Consider the following 24326-nt stretch of genomic DNA (forward strand, 5'->3'; position numbering starts at 1 on the left):
TGGAAGCACTGATCTTACCTTTTCCTTTTTATCAGCAGTAAATCTCAGGGCTTGGAAACATCCTGCAGTGGTCACCTTGGCTGACTCTTTCAATGCACTCCCAGGGAAGATAATAGAATAATTAGAAAGATGGCAGTTTTATTAATTCTCTGTACAAACCTGTTTACATTTCAGCACAAAACCCAGGAAGTCAGCTGCCATGCAGTGATGGACGAGTGATTTTTCTAAAAATGTCCTGAAATGGGTGGCTTTGATTTGTTTTCCGTCTTCCTCTTGGGACTAGGGAACTTTATTACTTGGATGAACAAGACCATGGCTATGCAGGCCTTCTGAGAGAAACACTGGTCTGTGTCTGGTCCTGGGCATGTACTTTCTCTGATGTACAGCAGGGATGCATGTAGAGACAGAGCATATATGACAAATATATGTGTTCTGGGGAGAGAGCGCTGGTGAGCTGAGTTATGTTTGATCCCTATGTAAGAATGATGCTGTCACCCGTGCCAGCTACTGAAAGCTGTGATCAGTCTTATTGAACAAATAACCAGTTGACAATAAGCATAGCGTTAAACGTTATGAAAGAAAACATTGTGGTTCAAGATGTTTGCATTTCATTATTTCCCTCATGGATTTTAGGAATGTAAACAGTATATGAGTGTTTGTGGCAACCTAATGTTTAGGATGGGTTTGGCTAGGGAATACTGTACTGAGCTGCTATGTGAACTCATGCTGAGCCATATAATTATTATTTGGGTTTACAGTGGTTGTATCATACTTTCTTTTTAACTTGCAAAAGAGTGCTTATTCAAAAGTAAACTCCAAAGGAAAAACATTAACCCAAAAATGTCAGTTTGTCATGTTATATAAGGTCTCCCTTTACTTTCAGGGTTTATTCTAATATTAAATAGTACATCACCTGAGAAGATGTCATATTTGCAAATACGTTTCTTTTCATGTAAACCTCTTATTTCTGTAGCATAGCATGGTAGTAACTATTTTTTCGATTTTTTTTTAAATCTTGAGGTTTGTGTGTGTTGTTTTACAGTAACAGAAGCCTCTGACAAATATATCCATCCACTTCAGCTGTATTTTCCTTTGGAAACTGCTTCTTACGTTCTTGATTTCAACTGGTCAATGGGTGAGATTTCCCATTATTTCCAGCCAAGTAGGCATCACACTGTGAACAGGTGGCAGCCTTCTGCTGCTGCTTGTTTCCTCAGGGTTGGATCTAATAGCAGTATACACTGAGGATCCTTCCTGCATTTTGTAGAGACATATTACTAATGGCTTATCTTGTATAATGCTAATGATGCAAGCGTCACATACAGTGCTTGTTGACCAGAAATATCTTGCTCCTAAATACCTCAGAAATTGTCAAAATCATGAGTACACGTTGTGTTATTTGATAGTAAATGATTTGTCAGGTGCCGTTGTAACAATATTTGTCAGTTAATTGCAAGAATACCCAAACGATGCAACTCCGAAAGACTGGGGTGTTTGGTTTTTTTTTTAAATCAGGAGAAAAGCAACTTCTTCTTTTTTTTTTTTTTTTTTTAGCATAAAAAAGAATTTGGGGAAAATGAGTTGCCATTTGCAGAAAGTATTGACAGTTTATTTAAAAAAAAAAGGAGATTTTAATTCCTAAAGATCAATGTTTTGGTTCAGGTGTAGTACCTGCTGTCACAGTGTGGGTGGGAAGCGTGCTCTGTTCTGTAGAGTTGGTAGGCCATGGGGGATATGTAGTATACCCAAGAAATGTAGCCGGTAGGAGCAAATGCGAACATAAGACCACTTGAAACATTTGAAACGTGCCATTTTGTTTCATTTCTCTTTAGCATTTTTTTTTCTTTTCCTAAACACAGAAAAAAAACGCTCTTAGGAAAGACAGCTTTGCACAAGTTCTCTTCAAGGCAGACATACGAATTAAAAAGCATTAAGATTACAGTGTTTTCAGTATAAAGCTGTTCTGCAGCGCTTGCCTTATGCTGTTCTGATTTAAAGCATTTATAAGTAAAAATGCATATTTAAATGTTTTTTTCCCTAAGAACTTTAATCTTGTGCAAGCAAGTACCTTTCCCATGCAAAGATGTAAAGGGCAGTTGTGTTAAAGAGGCCAAACATGGCAGCTGTACAAAAATGACTACAAATAACTTCAAAAAATAAATTGGGTATTGGAAAGCAGCAGAAAACACGCTGTCATGTTTTAGCTTTTAGGTATAAGTGAACTAAAGAACTAACCAGGGAACTGCAGTTTAAGAAAGTGATACAGTATTTAAATTCATTTGAACTGTAGATCTGTTCCATCTTCCAAGGTCAAACTGATGTGAAATGGTAGCATGAAGCGTAGAGTGTCAGCTTGAATTTCTGAGCATGTTACTGTGGTGTTGGTACACGTTGGAGTAGAATTTTTTTGCTGTAGTGGCCAGAGATTTTTGTTTTCTGGATGGTGTTGTTCCTGAGTTTTGGGGGGTGTGTGTGTTTTGTTTTGGGTTAACACAGTTAAGTCAGCCAACAGCCAGATGGCAACACAGCAAGGCAAGTGTTAGGGTGGTGTCTGAAAGCCCCGGATGCTTCTGTGGAGAGCTCCATTTATATACTTTTCAGAGAAAAATACCGGAAAATTTTTATTGTGCAAACTGTTGGCCTCTGAGCTGCTTAATCTCTGTAGATGTGTCGGAGAGTGGTCCTTTATGGCTGCAATTGATCTCGCAGGTGCAAAAACTGAGGTGATCCTGCCCATGAAGAGGAGCTTATTCATCCTGTTGCTGTATCTGGTCCATGAGGAACAGCAGCTGAGCTTTCATGCAGTTGCCAGTGTGGGAAATTTTGTAGGGAAAGAAGCCCAGGTTGTGGTGCTGGCAATTTAGCATTCAAAAGCAGCTGCTAATGTGACAGAGGGTTGCCCCCATTTCTGCCATTTCCTCTTTCTGTCTGAAGCAGAAGCACATCATTCCCATGCTGCTTCTTGCAATACCTGGTGCCTCCATGCCTCCAGACAGCTGCTAGTCTCCCCTTGCCATCTTTACAGCTTCTGCCAGTTGTTGTGCACAAATCCTGCTGCTGTAGCCAAACAGAGGTGGCATAATCCCTTTTGGTGATTTAACAATAATCATTTGAAAACAAATATGTGGTCAATTCCAGCAGAGTTTGACTGTCTTTGAGATGCTTGTGTCAGTGGCCTTAGGTTTTACCATGCCCCAGTGGAAGGATGCAATGCAATGGAGGAGCTGGGGGTGATTGCTCTGGGCCTTTTGTGATCCCCTCCATCAGGCCCTGCAGCAGGGGATCAGATAGCGTGACCAGTCCATGTAGCACTGGAGTAGGTTTTGGCTAATGCAATGAAAAGGCTGCTCTGCTGACCTTATTCAATATTGCAGGTTACAGAACTCATAGCTACAGTAGATCTGTTTCATTAGCAGATTACATCTCTGCATAGTTTAATAACATGTTAAGCTTCAGATAGTGATTTCTGTCAGAAGTTCATTTTTTAAACTCTCAAATGTAGTTGCAGATCACTGAATCAGTTGCTATCTATAATGAGACTCAAGGTGCTGACTCATGTTGTGTGCTGGTAGCTGACTCGTGGTGACTTCCTCCTGTGATGGCTCCAGGCAAGCCAAGACCAGAAGCCCTAATGTATTTACAGCTGTCTAAATCGCCCATATTTGTGACTACTTAGTGCTTGAAAAATTTCACACTCTCACAGTGAATATGAAGCATCTTTAGGGAATGCTGCAATTTAAAACCGAAAACTGAGCCTTGCTTCATTTATTAGGAACGATAATTTTTTAGCCATTACTGCAGGATGAATCATAGAATAGAATAGTTAGGGTTGGAAAGGACCTCAAGATCATCTAGTTCAAACCCCCCTGCCATGGACAGGGACACCTCTCACTAAACCATCCAACACAAGGCTTCATCCAACCTGGCCTTGAACACCACCAGTGATGGAGCACTCACAACCTCCCTGGGCAACCGATTCCAGTGTCTCACCACCCTAACAGGAAAGAATTTCCTCCTTATATCCAATTTAAACTTCCCCTGTTTAAGTTTTAACCCATTACCCCTTGTCCTGTCACTACAGTCCCTGAATTCCAGCAACGTCCTGGTTAGATTGCAGAGTTTTGGGTGGCTGATCCAATTATTGAGTAGTTTGGGGTGCCTAAACTGAGACGTAGGTTCTCTGTTGGCACAAAGAGCCCAAATCCCTAGGCTGTTTGCTGGAGTGGTTGAGCAAAAGGGCATGATTTCATATTGGGGATGGTGGGATATAGTGACTTGCTGAAACAGGCAGACATACTCCCAGCCTGGTGATTTTCCTCTGTTTCCTGGCATCTGTTTTGGAGCTTGTCTGCCCCCCTCAGAAATTAGGTTCAGATCATTAAGCCAGCAGGAAACTAACCAAAATATGAAGTGGAAAAGTCTTCCAACCTTTTAGCAAGCTGCACCAGTTAACAGAGCTAGAGGAACAGCCGAGCCAGCCTGAGGGAAGAGGTGGCACCTCCCTGCTTGGGGGCAGCACATCGTTGCATGAAACTTCCCCTCTATCAGGTCAGTGAGAATTGCAACTGTATTGTTTATGTATTGGATTATGAGAATAAATGTATTGAGGATGATGCTGCTAAGGTGGTAGAGGCTTTAAGAGAAAAACCAGTGCAGTGTGATCTGCAGGATGTGGTCAGCCATGTACTGGCTAGAGCACTCTCTGAGCACCCAGGTCAAATGTTCCCTCTGAGGTGATGCTGCTGCCCATTGCCACTACCAGAGGCATGTGGTGATGTGATGGCTTTCTGGTGAGCCTCATTTAACAGCAGTGGCAAGTATATTTTTCACCATGTAAAGGCCAGTGTGGAGGGTGCATTCATCCCTTATACAAACGGAGGAATGAATTTACCTGTTCCTAGCAGGACACTTGGTGGCTCTTTCTTTGAGACGCTGTTTCATGGGGGTGCTGGGTGCTGTGGTGAGGTCCAAGGCTGCTCCTTCAGGGCAGCACAGGTTCCTCTTGCTGCTCTTGGTCATGGTCAGGAAGGCATTGCTCACATCTTACTGCAGTGACTCGGGATGTTTGTCAGCAGGTGGAAGCTCTTTGTAAACAGAAGCCCAGGGTATGGATGCAATTTTTCACTTAATGGACTTGGCCTGTTATAAGCAAACACTGAAACTCTTGAATTGATCAGAATAATGCTGGACAGCAAAGGAGGCTATGAATTTCTGAGAGAGGAAAACTTTCAATAAATAGCAAAATAGGAAAGTTGTCTGTAGTACTTCGAAAACACTGCTGTACTGAGCTACCTAGCAGTAATGGGATCCAGGGTTATGTCTTGTGAATGACTATGAAGACCGTTCTAACTTTGACTGGAAAGCTGGTTTTACTTCATCTGCCAGGAATTGTGTGTGTTTACTCTGAGGTGCAGGGGTGGTGGTAGGGGAGACAGCATCATGGCAAACCTCATGAGGTTTCACTACAGGCAGGAGAGGGGACACTGCCAGGGCTTATAAACTGCCATGGTGCAGTGTGTCAAGCAAACTTGATGCAGTTGCTGCAAAGAATGTCCTAGACAGGATGCTTTGCCAACTTCATAGCTGATTTCTGCTCAGCAAAACATTTCCCAGACACTGGCCTAAGAAATGCTATGTTCTTTGGGATAGAGCCCTCGTGCTAATCTCACCCACTTCAAAAATGAGGTCCTGCACTCATCCAAAATGGGGATTGAGTTCCACCTGAGCTGAAGTGTTACAGGGCAGTTCTCTTTAATTAGAGTTGTTCTGCTCAAGTGCAGTCTGAGTCCTAATGTGAAAAGCAGCCACTCTTTCCTTCTTTCTTTGTTAGTTTTCATCCTCCACAATATCATAATGCTGGTTTAGCATCCCTTCTGAAATAACTCTTGCAGATGGAACTCTTCTGATTGTACTTGTTGAGAAAGCAAATCCTGAAAATGATCAAATCATTTACTTCTTTTAGGCTGTTGTATATGTTGAGGCTGCAGATTTAATATATTTAAATAAAGAAGCTAGCTGGAAGGTTTTGTACTGGCACAAAATGGGAATTATTCTTCCTCCAAGAGTGATTATAAGTGGCCTCAACCATTACTTTTTCTTTGCAAGGGGAAGTCCAAATAGGATGCAATTTAAAAAAGAAAAGGTTTGTAACCTCTCGTGACTAAGCTTGCCCGGGCTGCTTTTCCACGCCTCTTCCACTCACTTGACGTCATACTATTTTTGTCCCTTTCTAGCTCATTGACACAATTGCCTCAGAAATCGGAGAACTGAAACAGGAGATGGTACAGACAGATCTCACAGTGGAAGATGAATCAGCTGATTTGCAAAGGTGATTAAAACATTGGGGTTTTTTTTTTGTTTGTTTTTTTCTTTTTTTTATAGTTCCTGGAGGTGTACCATAACAGGAATGTCTTCATTGTGTTCTCTTCTTGGGTGTCTTATGTCCTAGCACTTTTCATCTTAACAACATAAGGGGTGTAGATAATCTTGCTCTTGCTTCAAGGAATTTGCCTTTGTGCAGGAGGAGCACCCAGAGATTCAGTTGTTCTCTGTATTTGCCGTAGTATCTTCTAAAAGCAACTGAACTTCACTTCTACTTCCTTGTTACAAACCTTGGATACTGATGAATGTCTAAAGCAGGAAACTACTAATGTTATTCCCATTGTCTATAGTAATGAGCTTTGCTTTCATGCTGTAAAGGCTAAAAATGTCCATTGCTCTGTGAAGATTCAACACACAGTGACACTATTTATGTTCTGAAGTTGGGAAATAAAATATTGACTAATATGAACTAATGCTGATGTGGATTATGTGTATTTAAGTTCATTTATGTGTAACTTGCACATAAAAAAATTAAGTAGATGGGGGCATTTCCTTAACCTTAAAATGATTTGCGATACATATTACAGAGCAGATCAGTTCTGGCTTTTCAAAACAGGTCATGCTGCATAAGGGTGGACTGTGGAAATTTTTAGTCCTAAACTTGTACCTTTAAATGGGCATAGTGAGACCCCAGGATTTTGGCTTTGCTGTGGCTGTTGTGCTTGATGGGCAGTATCTGTTAAGTTGACATCTGAGGGATATTCAGTATTCTTAGTCATTGTGTTAACAAGAGAACATATTTTTTTAATTATTGTTGAAATATCTGTTGCAAGAGGAAAGCCACTGATGCAGGTATTCTGTTGTATCTGACCTGCACAGTCTGGGCAGCTCTGGAGCTGGTGGGCTTTGTTCTTCAAGGCAGAGTTAATGAAGTGGGTAATTGCTATTTAGAATTACATCTGTAGGTTTATGGTTGTTTTTTTCTTTCTGTGCTAAAACTTACTACAATATGTATTTAAATTATTTAAATAAAACGTTGGGCTGCACTTTTGTTGCCCAAGTGGTAAAGAACATAAGACAGTAGTTAAAGTCCTTGGCTATGCTCCTGGTTGCACATTATTCCAGTTTTAAAGCTTATGAAAGCACAGTTCTTTTACAGGGCTGGGAAGGACACTTTCTCCATTTCAGTGGATGCACCTAATTTTAATTTCAATGATCATCAGTTAATTTTCAGTTAAGGAAAGGCTTTTTGTGTCTTCAAATATACCAAGTGCCGGAAAGACTAAGATCTACTGGTTTCAAAATCTTGGGGGAACACTTAGCTGGAAACAGTTGATTAAATCCCTCCACTCCCTTTACAGATCCAAGAAATATTTTTATTGATTTTTTTTTTAATGGTTTGTTTTTAACTATGTTAATTTCAAGTGCAAAATATATTTTGATTAAAATATGTAAGTAAAGCTGACATAAAGTGAATTATGCAATTTCCATGACTATTTAACTGAATTAAATTTCATATTAATAGCCATCCTGTTAAGAGACAGACATTCATTTCTGTCACTTTTAAGATTATAAATGTAAAATATGAAATCTGAATAAATGAATTGGGGTCAATTTTTGTGTGACTACATAATTCTGAGCTGTGTGCTTCTGTGTAAGGAAGAAATTGTATCGAAGTTTCTATAAATTATGTAATTAGTTGTGCACTGATACATTTTGTTTATCTAGAACTACAAAGCAAGGTTACAGTAATTGCAGCTAAGGTTTTACAGAGTTATTTTCATTAGACTCCTCACAAGGATGTGTTTACTATCACAGCTTTATTTCTTTGTAGTTAATTTAAAACCTTGTATTTGATGTAGGTTGCTTTTATTATTGTGTGTTCTGCTGTACAGAAGTCGGCATCTTGATGTGGCGTTTGGATTTGCATCTAGAAAAATTGGAGCTAAGAGGACTGTTTATTTTCCTTGCATGTTTTTCACCTTAGGATATATCCGCATGCTCGCAGAACAGTTGTAGAAAGGCAGTGGTTGCAAGAGCTCCCAACTGTATTCGGAAAAATAAGTACATGAAATCACATGAATGCAGCTTTAGGTTGGTGGTTTTTGTTTTTTTTTTTTTTTTTTTTGGGGGGGGGGGGGAGTGGAATTGGTTTTGGTGATTTGTTTTTTTTAGGGAGAAGAGGGCTGTGGTTATGTGGTGACTTTGATTTATACTCCTCCTTTATATATTTTGGATTGTCTCCACTTTTTTTGCATCTATGGCCCAAGTAATATTGAGAATGCTTCAAGTAACTGTGCCTGCAATTTGGCTTCTAAGTATATAAAGCCAGGCAAAAAAAGAGGCTTGTAGAATTGTTTTTAAAGTGGGATGCTCATGCCATCAGTTTCGATATTCCATGGTGTTTAATGCCTGGACTTTTTCCCAGCACAGACGCACATCTCAGTTGTGCAAATGGGAAGTGCTGTGAGAAAAGGGCATAAATGGGGATAAATTTCTGACCCACGCTGTACCAGTGACCTTTGAAAAGTAACTAGGTATCTGTATGGAGCAGCAGCCCAGGCCGGTGTAGGATAGGGGAGCACACGTGACATGGCTGGTGGCATCCAGATGGTCTCTTAAGAGGTACTTGGTCTCCCTCGAGGGCCCCAGGACTCCTGTGTATCTGTTGTCTTTGTGAATGATAGTGGAGGGAATAAGCTTGTTGCTGTTCTCTTTGCCCTTGTGACTGGGAAAAGAACAAGAGGAATATTCCTCACTGCTGAGTACCAGTGGAGTGGAAAAGCAGTGAATCTGGACACAGAACTGTGTTTTGAAAACCTTTGCTGCCATGGTAAAGAGTTGGCAGCAAGGCTTGTTAAGTTGCGTCTCTACTGCCATGGGCAAAGAGCAGACCTCCCCTCGCTTTCTTACTCCCTGCTAGGGTAACATCAAGGTATGCAAGGACCCTAAAACCAGAGGCAAAAAATCAAGTGAGGAAGTGTGGACACATGCAAGTGCGAATTAGTCCTTATTTTCATTACAGTATCTGGCCTGGTCTCTCACTGTGACCCTTCTCCTCGTGGTTGAGAGCATCTGGGATGATAGGCTAAATCCAGGGTTGCTCTTTCATTTGGGCTGATAACCAGCCTTCTGAACAATGTGGGAGTGGACTGTATTGCTTAATGCTTCCTGCAGCTCCTCTCATGCCCTCAGAAGTGTGGATAAGTTCCCCCATAGAGGGTTGTGTGTGTTTGTAACTCCTACAGCAGCTGGCTTAATTCAACCCAGCAAACCCATGGAACCATACTGGTCATCCTGACAGGGTACATGTGCAAGCTGGGTGCACCTTCACTGTGTCTGTAATCCCAAAGAGAGAAAAGTCCGTTTCTGAGGCCAGTGTCTGTCAGTGCAGGAGGTTGGAGAAGTTGGTGGTAGCTGCATAGTGACAGTCTCTGTGTCCCAAGTCACACAAAAAATTGGGAGAAATGTTAGAAGTTCATGTTTTCCAAGGTTAGAGCAAGAGGCATAGGTAGGATTTGAGAGACCTTGAGGATTTGAGATTTGAAAGAAAACTGCTGTAGGAGCAGGCGGGCAGGAGCATTTACTTCATAGATATGTGATTGAGGTGTAATGTTCCAGTCTTCTGGGTATGAAGGATAGGATCATTCTGGTTACAGGCTTCAACCCGTTCCTTGTCTTTTTACTGTGAGCCGAGTCTAATCGGGATGCAACACAGCATTGTTTATCTTGGCAGTTACCTCTGTTTACTTCCCACATGCAGGTTCTCCCAAATCTAAGGAAACTTGCATGAATCGTGTGTTTTCTTCAGTTCACTGTGAGTTGTGTTGAAACTCCTCTCCCACTGGAGAGGAACCAGTGTAGCACCCCTGCATCGAAGTCGACCATCTGTGGAGGCTGATTTGTGTTTTGATTTGGAGTTTATGTGACCCAGTTAGATTGTTTTTTTTTTTTTTTTCCTTGGGAGTCATTTAAAAAGAAACAAAAAAAGAAAACAAACCCAAACCACACACACAAAACCTCCCAACAACACACAAACCCCAACAAACATAAACCCCCAAACTAAAAGTAAAACCAGGAGAGGAATTGAATTGTTGCATAACATACAGCATATTTCATTAGCGGTGTTGTTACAGCAACTTATTATTCTCTACACGATTCTTACATGTTCTCATGTGATCACGGGGAATGTGAATGGTTCTTCTTTCCATACTATTGTTTCCAGAGAAATTACACACACATCCCAGTCCCAAATAATTTTACAGTTTAAGACATGACAGGTTTCAAGAACTCCTGTGTGTCAGGGCTTGACTGTGTGGCTAGTGCCTGAATCAGGAATGAAAATAGTTTAAGAATAAACAACCAACTTAGGCTGTGATGCTCAGTTGTGCTAGACCATTGCAAATGGTCTTCCTGTGCTTAACACCTGGACCTTAGCATGGTGGCTTCTCATAGATTGTGTATGGTTTGCCAGACATGGTTTTGCCAAGCTATGTTCTTGCCAGAGTTCACCAGATCTGTTTTTTTCTCTCTGCCTCTTCATTTATTATTTGGATAGGAAATACATATTTTTTTTAAGTGTCATTTGTTCCTAGTTCACCTTCCTGTGCATTGCAGTCAACATACAAGTACTGCTCTAGCTGCAGTACGCTGGGGTCATTTAAATGAGTAAGAGTTTAGGAGAGGCAGAAAGTCTCTTCATGATCAGGTGCTCATCATCTTGGCTTGTATCTGGAGGGGTTAGAAGTAGCTTGAACAAGGAGGTGCCTGTGTACATAGGTCAGTAAGGTTCTTCCTCAGATCTCGGCATGTGTTGAGGGATTGTGTAAAAGTACCTGGAGATTCCAAACACCCGACAGCTCCTTATTCAAACGAGTCTTACAATTTATAATGGTTTGAGTGTGTTTGACAGCACTAAGCCAGCTGGACCAAAGAAGAACACTGTGACCCTACATACACATGCACACTCTTACTTGCTTTAGGTTGTTTCATGGTAGCAAGCTGTGCCAGGCCTTACAGCCGATATTAGTCGTGCCCCTTCTTTTGCATATAATATAACTTTCTTTTGTAGGCAATTTTTTTTTCCTTTTCAGCCACTTTCCCTCTGCAACATGTTTAGTTTCCACCGCTAGACCAAGGAGTGGAAATAAATTACATATAGTTAAACCTGCAGCCAGTGTCCATGCGTAACTTGCGCTTTGCCACGGCTGTCTTTGGTTTGTAACATTGCTAAATGGCTCTGAAGGTGAGTGGAAAGTTTCTGAGCAATATTTACTGGAGGTACAGTTCATGAAAACACTTTTGTGATTCATGATTTGACTTCTGTGGAGATTGGTACATTACAACGTTATGTTATTGAAACTCTAGTTGGAAGGGGAACCCAGGACTTGTACTGTGGCAGTTGAAGCCCAGTCATAACTGATGTTGTAAACACTACTTCCCTTCTGCACACAGCATGTTTCTGTGTTATTTTGGGCCCCTTGGAGACTATTGACAGTTACTAACAGCTTTTGATGCTCAGGGAGGAAAGATCACCTGCATTTTAGATGCCTAACCCTAAAAGGCAATACATCACAAATAAGCAAAAAGAGAAAGAGGAGAAAAAGGAAGTGAGCAGCACACAGATAATCTGGTAGTGATAATTGATCCAGGTAATGAAAGATTTGAATGATTGTGCCTGTTCTGACCTGATCATGCGGTGAAAGTTCTCTACCCCATTTACTTTCCTCTCTAGGCCTGTCTAAAGATGCCTTAAGTTGCTGACCAAAGCTATAGAAAGGCAGTGTTTGGTTGTCTGGGTTTTTTGTTGGTTGGTTGGTGGGGTTTGGTTGGCTTTTTGGTTTGTTCTTCTGGGTTTTTTGTGTGTGTGTGTGTTTGTTTTTAAGTAGTCAGTGTTTTTGTGCTTGCGAAGTTTCTACCCACTTGCCCAGTGGGCATAATGAAGATGGTAAATGGTGTTAATGATGCTTATTGCCTGTCCAGAACGCACAGTTCAGAGGAGCTGCAAGACAGTTTGGAGTGGGGAAATACAGCTGTGTTGCCTGCTGCTGCTCAGAGCCTGTTTTCTGCCAGAAAAGCTCTGTAGCGGGAATTCAACTGCTGAGCCTGACATCTTAGAGAGTCAGGTCTTGAGCTTGCAGGATGGTTCTTACCTATGCTCAAATATTGCCACCAGGAAGCTGTTACAAGAGTAACTCTTCTCTAGTAACTTCTGGTACTGGAAGAAAGAATCAGGATGTACTTCTAGCTCAGAAAGGAGGAATTGGAACCTGCAACACGTGTTCAATCATGTTGGGTGTTCTGTATTATATGAATGATGGCAAAGTTTTGCATAACAAAAGGAGTACCCAAACTATTCAGTTTATTTGTATTTTTAATTCATAGCAAGTATCTTTAGCCTCCAAGAACTGTACTTCATTACTGAATTGAGCAGTAACTTTAGCTGCCCTAAATAAATTTTAACCTTACATTAGTTTGCCACATCCATACTTAGCTTAGCCTTTATTCCTCACATAGAAGTCAATTCAGAGCCAAAGGAATTAACAGCAGGAATTAAGAATCTTTAGCAGAGGGGGGCAAATACAAATATGAAGCTGTGAAGATGACAGGGCTGGTGGAGCTAGCTGTTAAACTGAGGACAAGTGAAAGAACAATCTTACGGATATGAGAATTCTTGTGTATACCAATTATATGAATTCTCAGTAGGAGAAATACCAGTACAGAGCGCAGCAGTGCCATAAGGTTTGTGCTGACTCTGTTCGTCTGAGTGTTTATAGAAGGTTAGCATGTCTAATTCTTTTTTTGTTGTTGTTGTTTCTCCTTTCCCCACAGTCTAATAAAGAACATGGATAATGTCTCTGAGAAAAACGATGTAAAAAGCTGCCCCCGGGACTCTGGATACGACAGCCTATCCAACAAGCTAAGCATATTGGACAAGCTCCTCCATACTCACCCTGTGTGGCTGCAGCTTGGCCTGAATGATGCTGAAGCCATGGAAATTCTGCAGGCCCAGCCTCCTGGGGTAAGCAATTTATTTGGTGCAAGTGTTAAAACCCAACCAACCAGCAACCCAAACAAACTAACCAACCAACATCACACCCCCATTTCTTCTGTGCTTTGGACAGTCCAAGTGAGGATTTCTTTGACAGCTGGACCATTTGCTTGGGGTGTTACACTGGGGGACTAGTTTGGGGTACTCTGGAGCTGAGAACTAGACTGCTGCAACTAAAGCTCTATAGCTGGTCTGTGTTAATCAGGGTTCTATGTAACATATGTATTTCCCCCATAAGAAGAAAGCAATAGATAAATAGCAAATGACAGCATTTTATCCTACACTGGTGTCTGCATGAAAGTTGCTATGATGGAAATCAGGCCCTATCTGCTTGGATGAGGCTGATGGTATGATGCCAAATGCAAAGTCCTGTACCTGGGTCAGAGCAGTCCCAGGCACAGCTACAGGTTGGGCAGAGAACAGATTCAGAGCAGCCCAAGGAGAAGGACCTGGGGTGTTGGTTGATGAGAAAATCAACATGAGCCGGCTTCAGTGTGCGCTTACAGCCCAGAAAGCAACTGTATCCTGGCCTGCATCAAAAGGATCGTGACCAGCAGGTCGAAAGAGGCGATTCTGCCCCTCTACTCTGCTCTCATGAGACCTCACTTGGAGCATTGTGTGCGGTTCTGGTGTCCTCAACATAGAAAAGACATGGAACTGTTGGAACAAGTCCAGAGGAGGGCCACGAGGATGATCAGGGGACTGGAGCACCTCCCGTATGAAGACAGGCTGAGGAAGTTGGGGCTGTTCAGCCTGGAGAAGAGAAGGCTGCGTGGAGACCTCATAGCAGCCTTCCAGTATCCGAAGAGGGGCTACAGGGATGCTGGGAGGGACTCTTTGTCAGGGACTGTAGTGATAGGACAAGGGATGATGGGTTAAAACTTAAACAGGGGAAGTTTAGATTGGATATAAGGAAGAAATTCTTTACTGTGAGGGTGGTGAGGCACTGGAATGGGTTGCCCAGGGAAGTCGTGAATGCTCCATCCCTGGCAGTGTTCAAGGCCAGGTTGGACAGAGCCTTGAGTGACATGGTTTAGTGTGAGGTGTCCCTGCCTATGGCAGGGGGGTTGGAACTGGATGATCTTGAGGTCCTTTCCAACCCTAACTATTTTACAGTTCTATGATTTGAATGCAGAAGGATTGCATGAATGGGCTGGTGGGACACAGGGGCACTCGACCATCAGTTTCTTCCAGACTTTGCAGCTTGACTCAAGGCTTGGGATTTGCTGTGTGTTAAACTGGAGAGCTCAGAGAAGGGCATAATGGACTTGGTGTCACATGTCTGTGTCATACCAAGGTGAGATGCTTCCCTAAATGTTCTGCTGCCATTTTACACCAAGCTGTTGGACGGTTACTGATACAGTAATGACTGAGTAATATTCTGAGAGTCAAAGATCATTAAGTAGTTCTGGTTCCTTTTGTCTATAATCTGTCTGTATTAAAGCATCTGTGATGAAGGTAAAACTTTGTCTTTTTGCTCACTCCACAACAGATATTTCTGGTTAGGAAATCTGCAAGATTGCAGAAGAAAGTCATCTCTCTGCGTCTGTCCAGTGACTGTGGGCCTTGCCTAAAAGAATTTGCAATAAAAGAAAGCACATACAGTAAGTTGAGTTACAGACTTTTCAGGTGTTTGTCACCCTTAGGAGCATTGGTGAAACCCACAGCAGAAGGTACGCAAAGTAACGCAAATAGTGAAGAGACTGCCTACAGTGCTCTCCGAGTAGGGTTCTGTAAGTGGGAAGATAAACATAAATGCTTAAGTCTGTGCTAGACAGAACTGGAATATTTTTTATGGACCTTGCTGAATCCAGGATTCATTGATGATTATAGACAGTTATCTTCTGTAAATTCTTGATTATCTTCCAGAGAAATGCAGTCTATAATTCTGTGTGCTGTCAATGAAATGTCCTTACATTCCCTTGTATTTAGGGGACTGTTCTTGGGTACATCTCTGGCCTGAGCACTCTCTGACTCCGAATTTGGATATCGGGTTTGGGGGGGGGGGTACTGTATGTAATAAATAGATGGATTACCCTTTCAGAAGTGTTTCTGATGTGAGATGAATATTTTTTTCTTTTATAATTCCAAGTATATTTTTTCCCTCTTTGTAACAAAATGAGCAAACGGGGATAATTTTAGTGGAGTTTTTCCTTTTTACCTCTCCTTTCCCAGTCCCCCAGGAACAAAAAGTTAATTCTGTGTGTCTGGTTTTGGTTCGAGTTACAAACAAGGAATAGGAAAGAGAACAGAAAGCTATAAATGACAGTTGATCTAAGTGTGCTTTAAGGCTGTGTTTGTAGGCTTTATATACTGATGAATTCCATCTCTCCCATCTAGAAAATAAAATAGTAAAATCTTTCATGAATGAAATTTTACCACAAGGGGGAAGTATGTACTGGTGGTTTTACTCACCAGTTGTAGCTGAGATTTTAGTTACAGTCTGGGATCTGAACATTCGTTTTCTCTTGGCCCACCCCCTGACAACCTGCATGCTTATTGTCTATACTGTTGGTGCCTCTCTTAAAGAAATCCCTTTTTCTGGGCACATAAATGACTAGGTCGACTTGTCCTTTGGTGTAAAGGTTGGATGACAGATCAGTACCTGACTCAAGTTTTCCCCTGGTTCATATGCAGACTTTATGGTCAGTAGCACTGGAAGCTTGGCATGGGGGAGCTGGCCTTACAGCATAGAGTACTGACAAAGTTATGCCTTTGCTGTTCACCACGCAGCATTGCTGAGGTATCCAAAACTGCTGTGTGGCTTCTGGCTTTCTCCACTAAGTCTGGGGCTCTGCCTTGTTTGAGCCCAGATGCCTGAAGTGTCTGCTGCAGTGGAAATGCTCTCCTTGGAGATGAATTTAAAAAGCAGCAACAGTGTAAGCCACACCAGCAGGAGATTCACCCCCATCATCTGTCTCTTCTCTAACTTGAGGTTAGGTTGAAGCAGTCGCAGACTTCACATTCCCCCACATTCATGTATGTCAGGAACCTGTCTCATGCTACTGTTATATTACTCAAATGCTCTTCCTTCTGTTCTGGTCTCAGTCATGTCCAGAGGTGAAAGATCTAGAGTGTTTCAGTCTAGGAGCTGCTTCTGGTTGATCTTTGTAGTCACTGGGTGAGACTTGCTACTGAAATTAAAGAGAGCTTAGGGTAAGTGAGGTGGGAATCACTTCTGTGCCATTTGTACTGTGAACAAGTATTCATACCAATAGGAAACAATGCTATGGAGTGGGAAAAAGATGAAAGGCATTGCTCCTGTCTTCCTTCTTCCTTGTGCAAGGTGATGGCACAAAGCAGAATTGTCAGAGTGGTTTTTAAAGAGTTCTCAGGTTAAATGGTTTTCCTGAAGTGAATGAAAATTTATCATCTATTAGATGCTAATACATCTGGGGAGAAGACTAGTGGTTAGAATGGAATGCAAGAGGAGGAAATAAGAGATTTTATATTAAGTATATTAGTACAGTGGCAAATGAAGCCTCAGTTATTAATTCACAAAATCCCAGACTGGTTTGGGTTGGAAGAGACCTTAAAGCTCATCCAGTTCCAGCCCCCTGCTATGGGCAGGGACACCTTCCACTAGAGCAGGTTGCTCAAGGCCCTGAATTTATTGATTATTTGTCTACTAGCAAGTTACTGATTTATTGTCTATTAGCAAACCATTGTGCAGTTGTCATCACACTTGATCTGTTTCTCAGGAATTGGACCACATACTTGGAATACAAAAGCAAACCTGCTACCAATATTACCAGTATATTCTTGAAAATGCCTTTAGCAGAGAAAGGTACTCTTCCACAAAACTGTTTCTCTTAACCAAACAGAAACAACTGTGATGGTGCAAACTTACACATTTTATGGTAAAATCTGAGATGTATTTTAATAAGCTTTTTCTAAAAAATGCTTGATATAGGTGTGTGATTCTTCCCTCTTGTGGCTTTTTTCACAGCGTTTTCTTTGGAGGGGTCTGGAATAAGTTTTGCTGATTTATTCAGGCTGATTGCTTTCTACTGTATTAGCAGGTAAGATGGTCTCATGTTCTGAGGCACATGAGCTAAGCTGTCTTGAAAACAAAACAAAAAAACCCCAACCAACCAACAAAAGAGCAAGTCTCTGTTTTATTTGATACTGATTATTGGAAGGCTGGTGTTATGTTACCCACCATGTTACTGTGAGGTGTTGCCCCAAGCTGGACTTCAGCTGATGTCTTGTAATGCTTTAACTGCTCTGCAGTTATCATGCAATGTTAATTTCTTGCAATTGCTAGTAAAAAGCATTTTTGGACCTTAATGGGAAAACGTCAGGTCACACTGTAGAATGACTGAGATGTGAATTCAAATTGTGAACAACAGAAATGGTCTCATCAGTTTTCCAGTTTATGATTCTCCAGCTGTTTTCCAGGAAGTATGCAGAGAAAAAATAGCTGGTGTTTAAGCTGGTTTCAGTTTGACTTTAGTTTTCCAATGAAAACTTCCAGATGATGGTAACTTTCAGAGCAACCCTGCTGAGAAGGACCTGGGGGTGTTGGTTGATAAGAAAATCAACATGAGCTGGCAGTGTGCACTCGCAGCCCAGAAAGCCAACCGTGTCCTGGGCTGCATCAAGAGGAGCGTGACCAGCAGGTCAAAAGAGGTGATCCTGCCCCTCTACTCTGCTCTCATGAGACTTCACTTGGAGCATTGTGTGCAGTTCTGGTGTCTTCGACATAAAAAGGACATGGAACTGTTGGAACAAGTCCAGAGGAGGCCACGAGGATGAGCAGGGGACTGGAGCACCTCCTGTATGGAGACAGACTGAGAAAGTTGGGGCTGTTCAGCCTGGAGAAGAGAAGGCTGCGTGGAGACCTCAGAGCAGCCTTCCAGTATCTGAAGAGGGGCTATAGGGATGCTGGGGAGGGACTCTTCAGTGGGGACTGTAGTGATAGGACAAGGGATGATGGGTTCAAACTTAAACAGGGGAAGTTTAGATTGGATATAAGGAAGAAATTCTTTACTGTGAGGGTGGTGAGGCACTGGAATGGGTTGCCCAGGGAAGTTGTGAATGCTCCATCCCTGGTGGTGTTCAAGGACATGCTGGACAGAGCCTTGGGTGACATGGTTTAGTGTGAGGCGTCCCTGCCCATGGCAGGGGGGTTGGAACTGGATTATCTTGAGGTCCTTTCCAACCCTAACTGTTCTATGATTCTGTGATGCTCAAGCCCTACATTCATCCACAGGCAGGACATGAACAGATGCAGACTGCACACCTGTACATTTTCTGAAGGATGGGGCAAGAGACAGCTTTGGTTGTCTCAGTCCTTTTACTGCAATGAGGTTGCCAATTAGACCTGACAGTGGTGATTTCTTGTGTGGGAAACACTCACTGGAGATGTGCTTAGGTTGCTGTGCTTACTGTGTTTGTTTATGGTGGAGAAGCATCTAGACCCCCTTTGTTAGTGGCCTTCATTTTGCTGAGCTGTACATGCATGTGATGAAAGCAGCATTTCTACCACATAAGTAACTGCTCATCACTCGGATGAGAAATGAGCTGAAACTGCATTTAAAAGCAGTGTAATGATGACAGATTCCTTATCTTGTCAACCTTTTAGTTCTGTGCACTAGCCAGGCTCTGGTAAATTCCTCTTAAGTGCCTACAGGGAGCACGCAGCAAATGTAGATTTCTATGCATTAGTTTGTCCTTTTTCTTTCACTGAAGGCTCCAAGTTGCTTTACATTTGCTAAAATGTAAAGCACAGTTGCTTGTTGCCTTACACGAGTCTCTCCATTCAAAGTGGCTTTAACTTTCTTAATGGTATTTCAGTCAGCCAAGTGTGAATTCAGTGTCCTGACACAGCCAGGCCTCCCATTCAGGAAGCACATACAAAACTGTTCATCTGTGTATTATTCTGTTCCTTTCCTTGTAGGTTGTTTGGAAAGGGAAAAAAGTGTAAAGAGTGGCCATCACAACTTAGTTTTCCAAGTGCATCATTGTAAACACGACTTTAGCTGCAAACCTATCCACAGATACCACTAATAAATACAACTTCAGCTGCAAATCCCTCCAGAGACTTCAGTAAATGAGGCTCATTCTTTGATTTGTGGGTATGCTTCTGGAAGCAAATGCTTATTTCCCCATTCAGTGGAGAAGCATCCTAAATGTTTCCATTTGCTTAATATTTATTAAATGGCACCATCTACCCAGCATCCTTGTCCTCTTCAGGCAGCAGTCTAGGATTGCTGGGGGTGCAAGAGGAAAATGTAGGGCCTCCTTAGGGAAGCAGATAGGTAGCTGTTGTGAGAGACAGTACCATTTGGATACACCACAGCAAAACCAAGAGGATTTCCTAAACCCAGAGGGAATTTCTTGCAATAGGTACCCAGTCTGTATGAGGAGTCAAGGGTTACCTATCTTTCTATTAAGTCCATGATGATGCGCTAGACTCTAGATTATCTGTGGTATGGCATTGAACGTGTCTTTTCAAATACTTTTTACCTAATGCATCAGTATCATGCATGTGCTTGATTTGAATTTGAATGGTATTCTGAGATCCTTTTTTTTCAACATGTTGACATACACCATAGAGGATATTTGTGATAAAACCTTACCATCTGTCTGTGCTGTAACAGATGGTTGTTCACAGTCTAAAAAAACCCCACAATAATTTTTGCTGACACCAGTTGTTTGTAGGATTCCCATGCTCTATTTGTCGTCATTTAATTACATAGGTACTTCTACGAGAGATTTTGCGGTTTAGCATGCACTTGGCACATTTTTCATTCATTGATGCTTCTCCCTTTGTAAAAATCCATTGAACTTTTAGTGTGCAGTGAAGAGAAACCACATATGAGAATAAATGACAGACTTCCTTAAATGAAGCATATTTTCAGCCTAGGACAGAGTAGCACCAAGACATCCTGACTTAGAAATGTTTAGGGAAGCTGCCCAAGTACTCATTTAAATTTTTATTCTGAGAACTGGAATTCAACTCTGAGAGCAATCAACAGTATATTCAGAGAATAAGAAGTTTCACTGAAGGGTTAAGGGCAGATAGATAACACTTTTGCATCTCACTGGTATGCTTGTAAAAGACCAAGTGTATAAGTTTCTTCTGTAGTGGGGGACAATATTGAATGGCTCTGTGGAAATGAGCCTAAAGAGATTCCTGGAGACTTGGGACTTGACTGTCATTTGCATTTCCAATGTAAAGAAGCCCTGCGGTTGGTAATGTTTTCACTGTGTGCTGTGTGTTTTAGGGCCCTTGCTACCTGCCACAGCTCAGAAAGAAAATATGAATCAGAGCTCAGCCACCACCAGTGTTGAAAACAAGTGCTTGTGAAACTATGGATGTTATTGTCAAAGCCATAATTGTTTTTCTCTTCAACAACAGGGATGTCCTTCCATTCACCCTGAAGTTGCCTCATGCTATTGCTGCAGCAAAGACAGAAGCTGAACTTGAAGAGATTGCTCAGCTTGGACTGAGTAAGTAGATCTCTGCATAGATGTGGTTCCTTGTAGCAGTGCTGTAAGCTTGAAGAAATAGTCTGTATCAGTAAGTAGTTCATATTGGTCAGCTACAAGCTTCTCTTATTGGGAAGCCAGATCTTGTACTTGCCAAATGGTGACCTTAGTGGTCTTTTTTCCTTCTGTGCCTCCTGTGATATTTTTATTGTTGCCCTTTCCTTCCTTTCTCCTCTCTCCTCCCTGAGCAGCCCTTGAGCAAAGCAAGTCTTACAATCCCTAGTCAGAGGTCTCATGTAGCTTCTCCTCTGGGAGCAAATGTTTGCTGCAGGCTTACATCAGGCATAGCTTGATGATTTGCTGGAATTGCCAGGAGAGTGTAGGAACCAAGGTTCACCATTAAAACCTCGGTTCATGTTGACATGTGATCTTAGACTGGTGATTTTTGAGATGGGAGGCTCAATGCAGTAACACATTAATAAAAGGAGTGTATACATAGGATCTGCAGAATGTATCTGAGTACATTGGTTTGGTGACGCTTTTAAAATAACAAAAGAAAATGCAAGGACATGTCCTTGCATCACTTGACTGCTACAACCAAATAGAGGCTCATTGTAAAACATACCTTGAGCTGGCAGAAGACGCAAGGCCTGGTGGGATTTGAAACACGGGCTCCACCCAGATGAATCCTTGAGCAACTCTGCAAAGTGCTGAATGACTGCACTTCCTTTTGCAGGGAGGGAGGGTTGACCGTCAGCAGACTTTGTCCCAGCAGATTTTTGAATCATCTTAGATATAGAAACAGAATCTCACTAGATCAGAGTGCTGGCATGAGTGTCTCTAGAACTATTGGTGGGACTTTGCAGCAAAGTCATACACAGGGAAGTATTGCACTGCTTTATGTTTTGCTTTGCTGGAGTAGCAATGCAGTTAAGGGATTTGCTTTAGAGAGGAGACAAATTACTTCTGCACTGCTTATCTGCAAGTTTAGCTGATTACATGAAAGTACAGATTTTCATGGGAATAGAGGCAATCATGGAACTGTGGATGAGGTGAATGGTTGGGGAGAAAGAAAAATCTGACTGGGGTACAGTAAGATCTGATTGGGAAGACAGTCTTCCAGTGAAAGCCGGAAGCCTTAAAGTACCATTAAGTGAGTTTCTCTATAGGAGATTGTAACGGTGGTGTTGAGTGAGCTCTTCAGACTGTCTGCACTGTATTTGTCCTTGGTACCCATGAACACCATGGCCTATTTGCTGCAGAGTTAGTCTTGCTCTTGAACAGTCTCTGTGTACATTGTGTGTTTTGTTTAAGCTAATATGTTTGAAAGCTGAGGAGGAGACTGATTCCATGTCTGTGTGGTAGATAATTGATCCCAAATACACCAACTGTACATGAGATTAAGATCACAGTTTCTGTGAGATTTTGATGAAATTTTAGGTGTTCATGTGCGAAGGAGCACACCAGGAAGTCAGCCCTTCAATCCTGCAGACCCAGGAGATGCATAAAAACTCCCAAGGGCCCTTCCTATAAGTGTGAGCTTAAGCAACATGTAGGCACAGAACAACCTGGTTTGAACATGAAGAGTTGGAGCTCTTGTCTGTGCTCTCTTACACTGTATGCTCAGAGGGAGAGCTGCACAAGGGAGGTCAACAGCATGTGGGCCCAGCAAACTACATCAGAAGGAACATTGCCAACCTGTGATGTTTCATGTGATGAACAAAAGATTCCCTCTCTGACTCGTGTTTTACCTGCAGTGGCACTTGCATGATGCATGTTTTCAACAGCCCATGTGGCAGACACACTGGCTCATCTGCTGAGGGATTTGCAGGCAGGACGTAAAGTCATGGAGCTGGAAAAAAACAGCAGCACTGCATAACTATGTAAAGAAATATGTATTTGCCTACGTAAGTTCCCTGGCAGTGGCCTATCACCATGGGCCATTTCCTGTTTTCTGCCCAGTAGGCAAGACACAGCTGTTGGGCATGAATCCTGTTGTAGAGTGCTTGGCATTCATGCATTCAATTTCAAGTTGGTGAGAATTACTGTGTTACAGTCTCTATTCCTTTCTTTGAATTCTCAGCTTATTTTTAAACTTAGTTGAGTGGGTTGATTTGAAGCTATGCATTGGTCATGATATTTATAGATGAGTGAGAGCAGCCCCAGGAGGTCAGCATGCAGTTATGCCTGGTGGAGCTTTGAGAGGTTCACTTGGAATTCAATTTTTTTCCCCCTTGAATCAATAAAAGTGTGTCAGAATGTCTGGAGACGGGTGATGTTGAGCTGAATGTTCTGAAAGCCATCTGCATGCTGGTTTGCATTCTTATGTTAATGCAATGATGATTTTCAGACTTTTGGAGCTCCCTGGCTAACAGCAACCCCCTGGATCCTACACCTCCCCGCAGGCCTGTGCCTTTGGACAGTGCTTGTAAAGACTCGCGTCAGCTCTGCCTAATAAATGGAGTTCATTCTATACGAACCCGAACGCCTTCAGAGCTGGAGTGCAGCCAGACCAACGGAGCACTGTGTTTCATTAATCCCCTCTTCTTAAAAGTGCACAGCCAGGATGTTAGTGGAAGTCTGAAAAGGCAGAGCCCAAGAACTCAAGATGTGAATGGCACCGTGAGGCCTCGCTCTCCCCCACCCCGGCCGCCACCTCCTTCTATTAATAGCATCCTCACGAGTCCGCAGCTTTCCAGGACTATAAAGCAGGCAAGCATGCCAGAAACGGTCAACCATAAGAAAGAGAGAGGCTTGGATTTACTGCAGAGTAAACCAACCCCTATTCCGCCGCCTCGGCTGAAGAAGCAGGCTGTCTGCTCAGAGGTAGGCAGCTCAAAGTCTGCAGCAGTGATTCAGCCTGGCTGTGGCTCAGTGCCTGTGCCTGAAGCTGCTGGCATCTCAGGTGAAACCCTGCCTGAGCTGGCTCCAGCAGCTGCCCCGAAGACGGTAGCTACCAGCTCTGAGTCACACATCCCATGGAATGGAGGCAGGCAGAGGCTGAGCGACATGAGCATTTCCACCTCCTCGTCTGACTCGCTGGACTTCGATCGGAGCATGCCGCTGTTCGGCTATGATGGGGACACAAACAGCAGCCTGGAGGATTTTGAGGGGGAAAGTGACCAAGAGAGCATGGCTCCCCCTCTGAAGCCCAAGAAAAAAAGAAACAGTTCGTTTGTTCTCCCCAAGATTGTGAAATCTCAGCTACGGAAAGTCAGTGGAGTTTTCAGTTCCTTCATGACCCCTGAAAAGAGGATGATTAAGAAAATTGCAGAGATGTCCCAGGACAAACGCACTTATTTTGGATGCCTGGTTCAGGACTATGTCAGCTTTCTGCAGGAAAACAAGGAGTGCCATGTTTCAAGCACCGATATGCTGCAAACAATTCGGCAGTTCATGACCCAAGTCAAGAACTATTTGTCCCAAAGTTCCGAACTTGATCCCCCAATCGAATCGCTGATTCCAGAGGACCAAATAGGTAAGAAACACTATCGTGTGTTTTAGGAGAAGGTGAAAA

The 24326-nt window shown here is 42.5% G+C and overlaps 1 protein-coding gene across 12 annotated transcripts in view; it reads left to right on the forward strand.

Annotated features, from left to right (window-relative positions):
- The window catches only part of RIN2 (Ras and Rab interactor 2), a 193601-nt gene that overhangs the window by 137936 nt on the left and 31339 nt on the right, over positions 1-24326 (forward strand). For 9 of the 12 annotated variants that reach the window (XM_065682626.1, XM_065682627.1, XM_065682629.1 and 6 more), the window contains 6 exons: positions 6234-6328; positions 13153-13342; positions 14865-14976; positions 17322-17394; positions 20739-20830; positions 23160-24287. In XM_065682626.1, coding sequence (XP_065538698.1) covers positions 6234-6328; positions 13153-13342; positions 14865-14976; positions 17322-17394; positions 20739-20830; positions 23160-24287 — 1690 coding nt within the window. Of the gene's footprint in view, positions 1-6233; positions 6329-8312; positions 8416-13152; positions 13343-14864; positions 14977-17321; positions 17395-20738; positions 20831-23159; positions 24288-24326 lie in introns of those variants that run through there. The other 3 variants (XM_065682636.1, XM_065682637.1, XM_065682638.1) reach the window with 3 other exon arrangements.

This window comes from Lathamus discolor, chromosome 5 (assembly GCF_037157495.1).
Source record: "Lathamus discolor isolate bLatDis1 chromosome 5, bLatDis1.hap1, whole genome shotgun sequence".
Taxonomy (NCBI): Eukaryota; Metazoa; Chordata; class Aves; order Psittaciformes; family Psittacidae; genus Lathamus; species Lathamus discolor.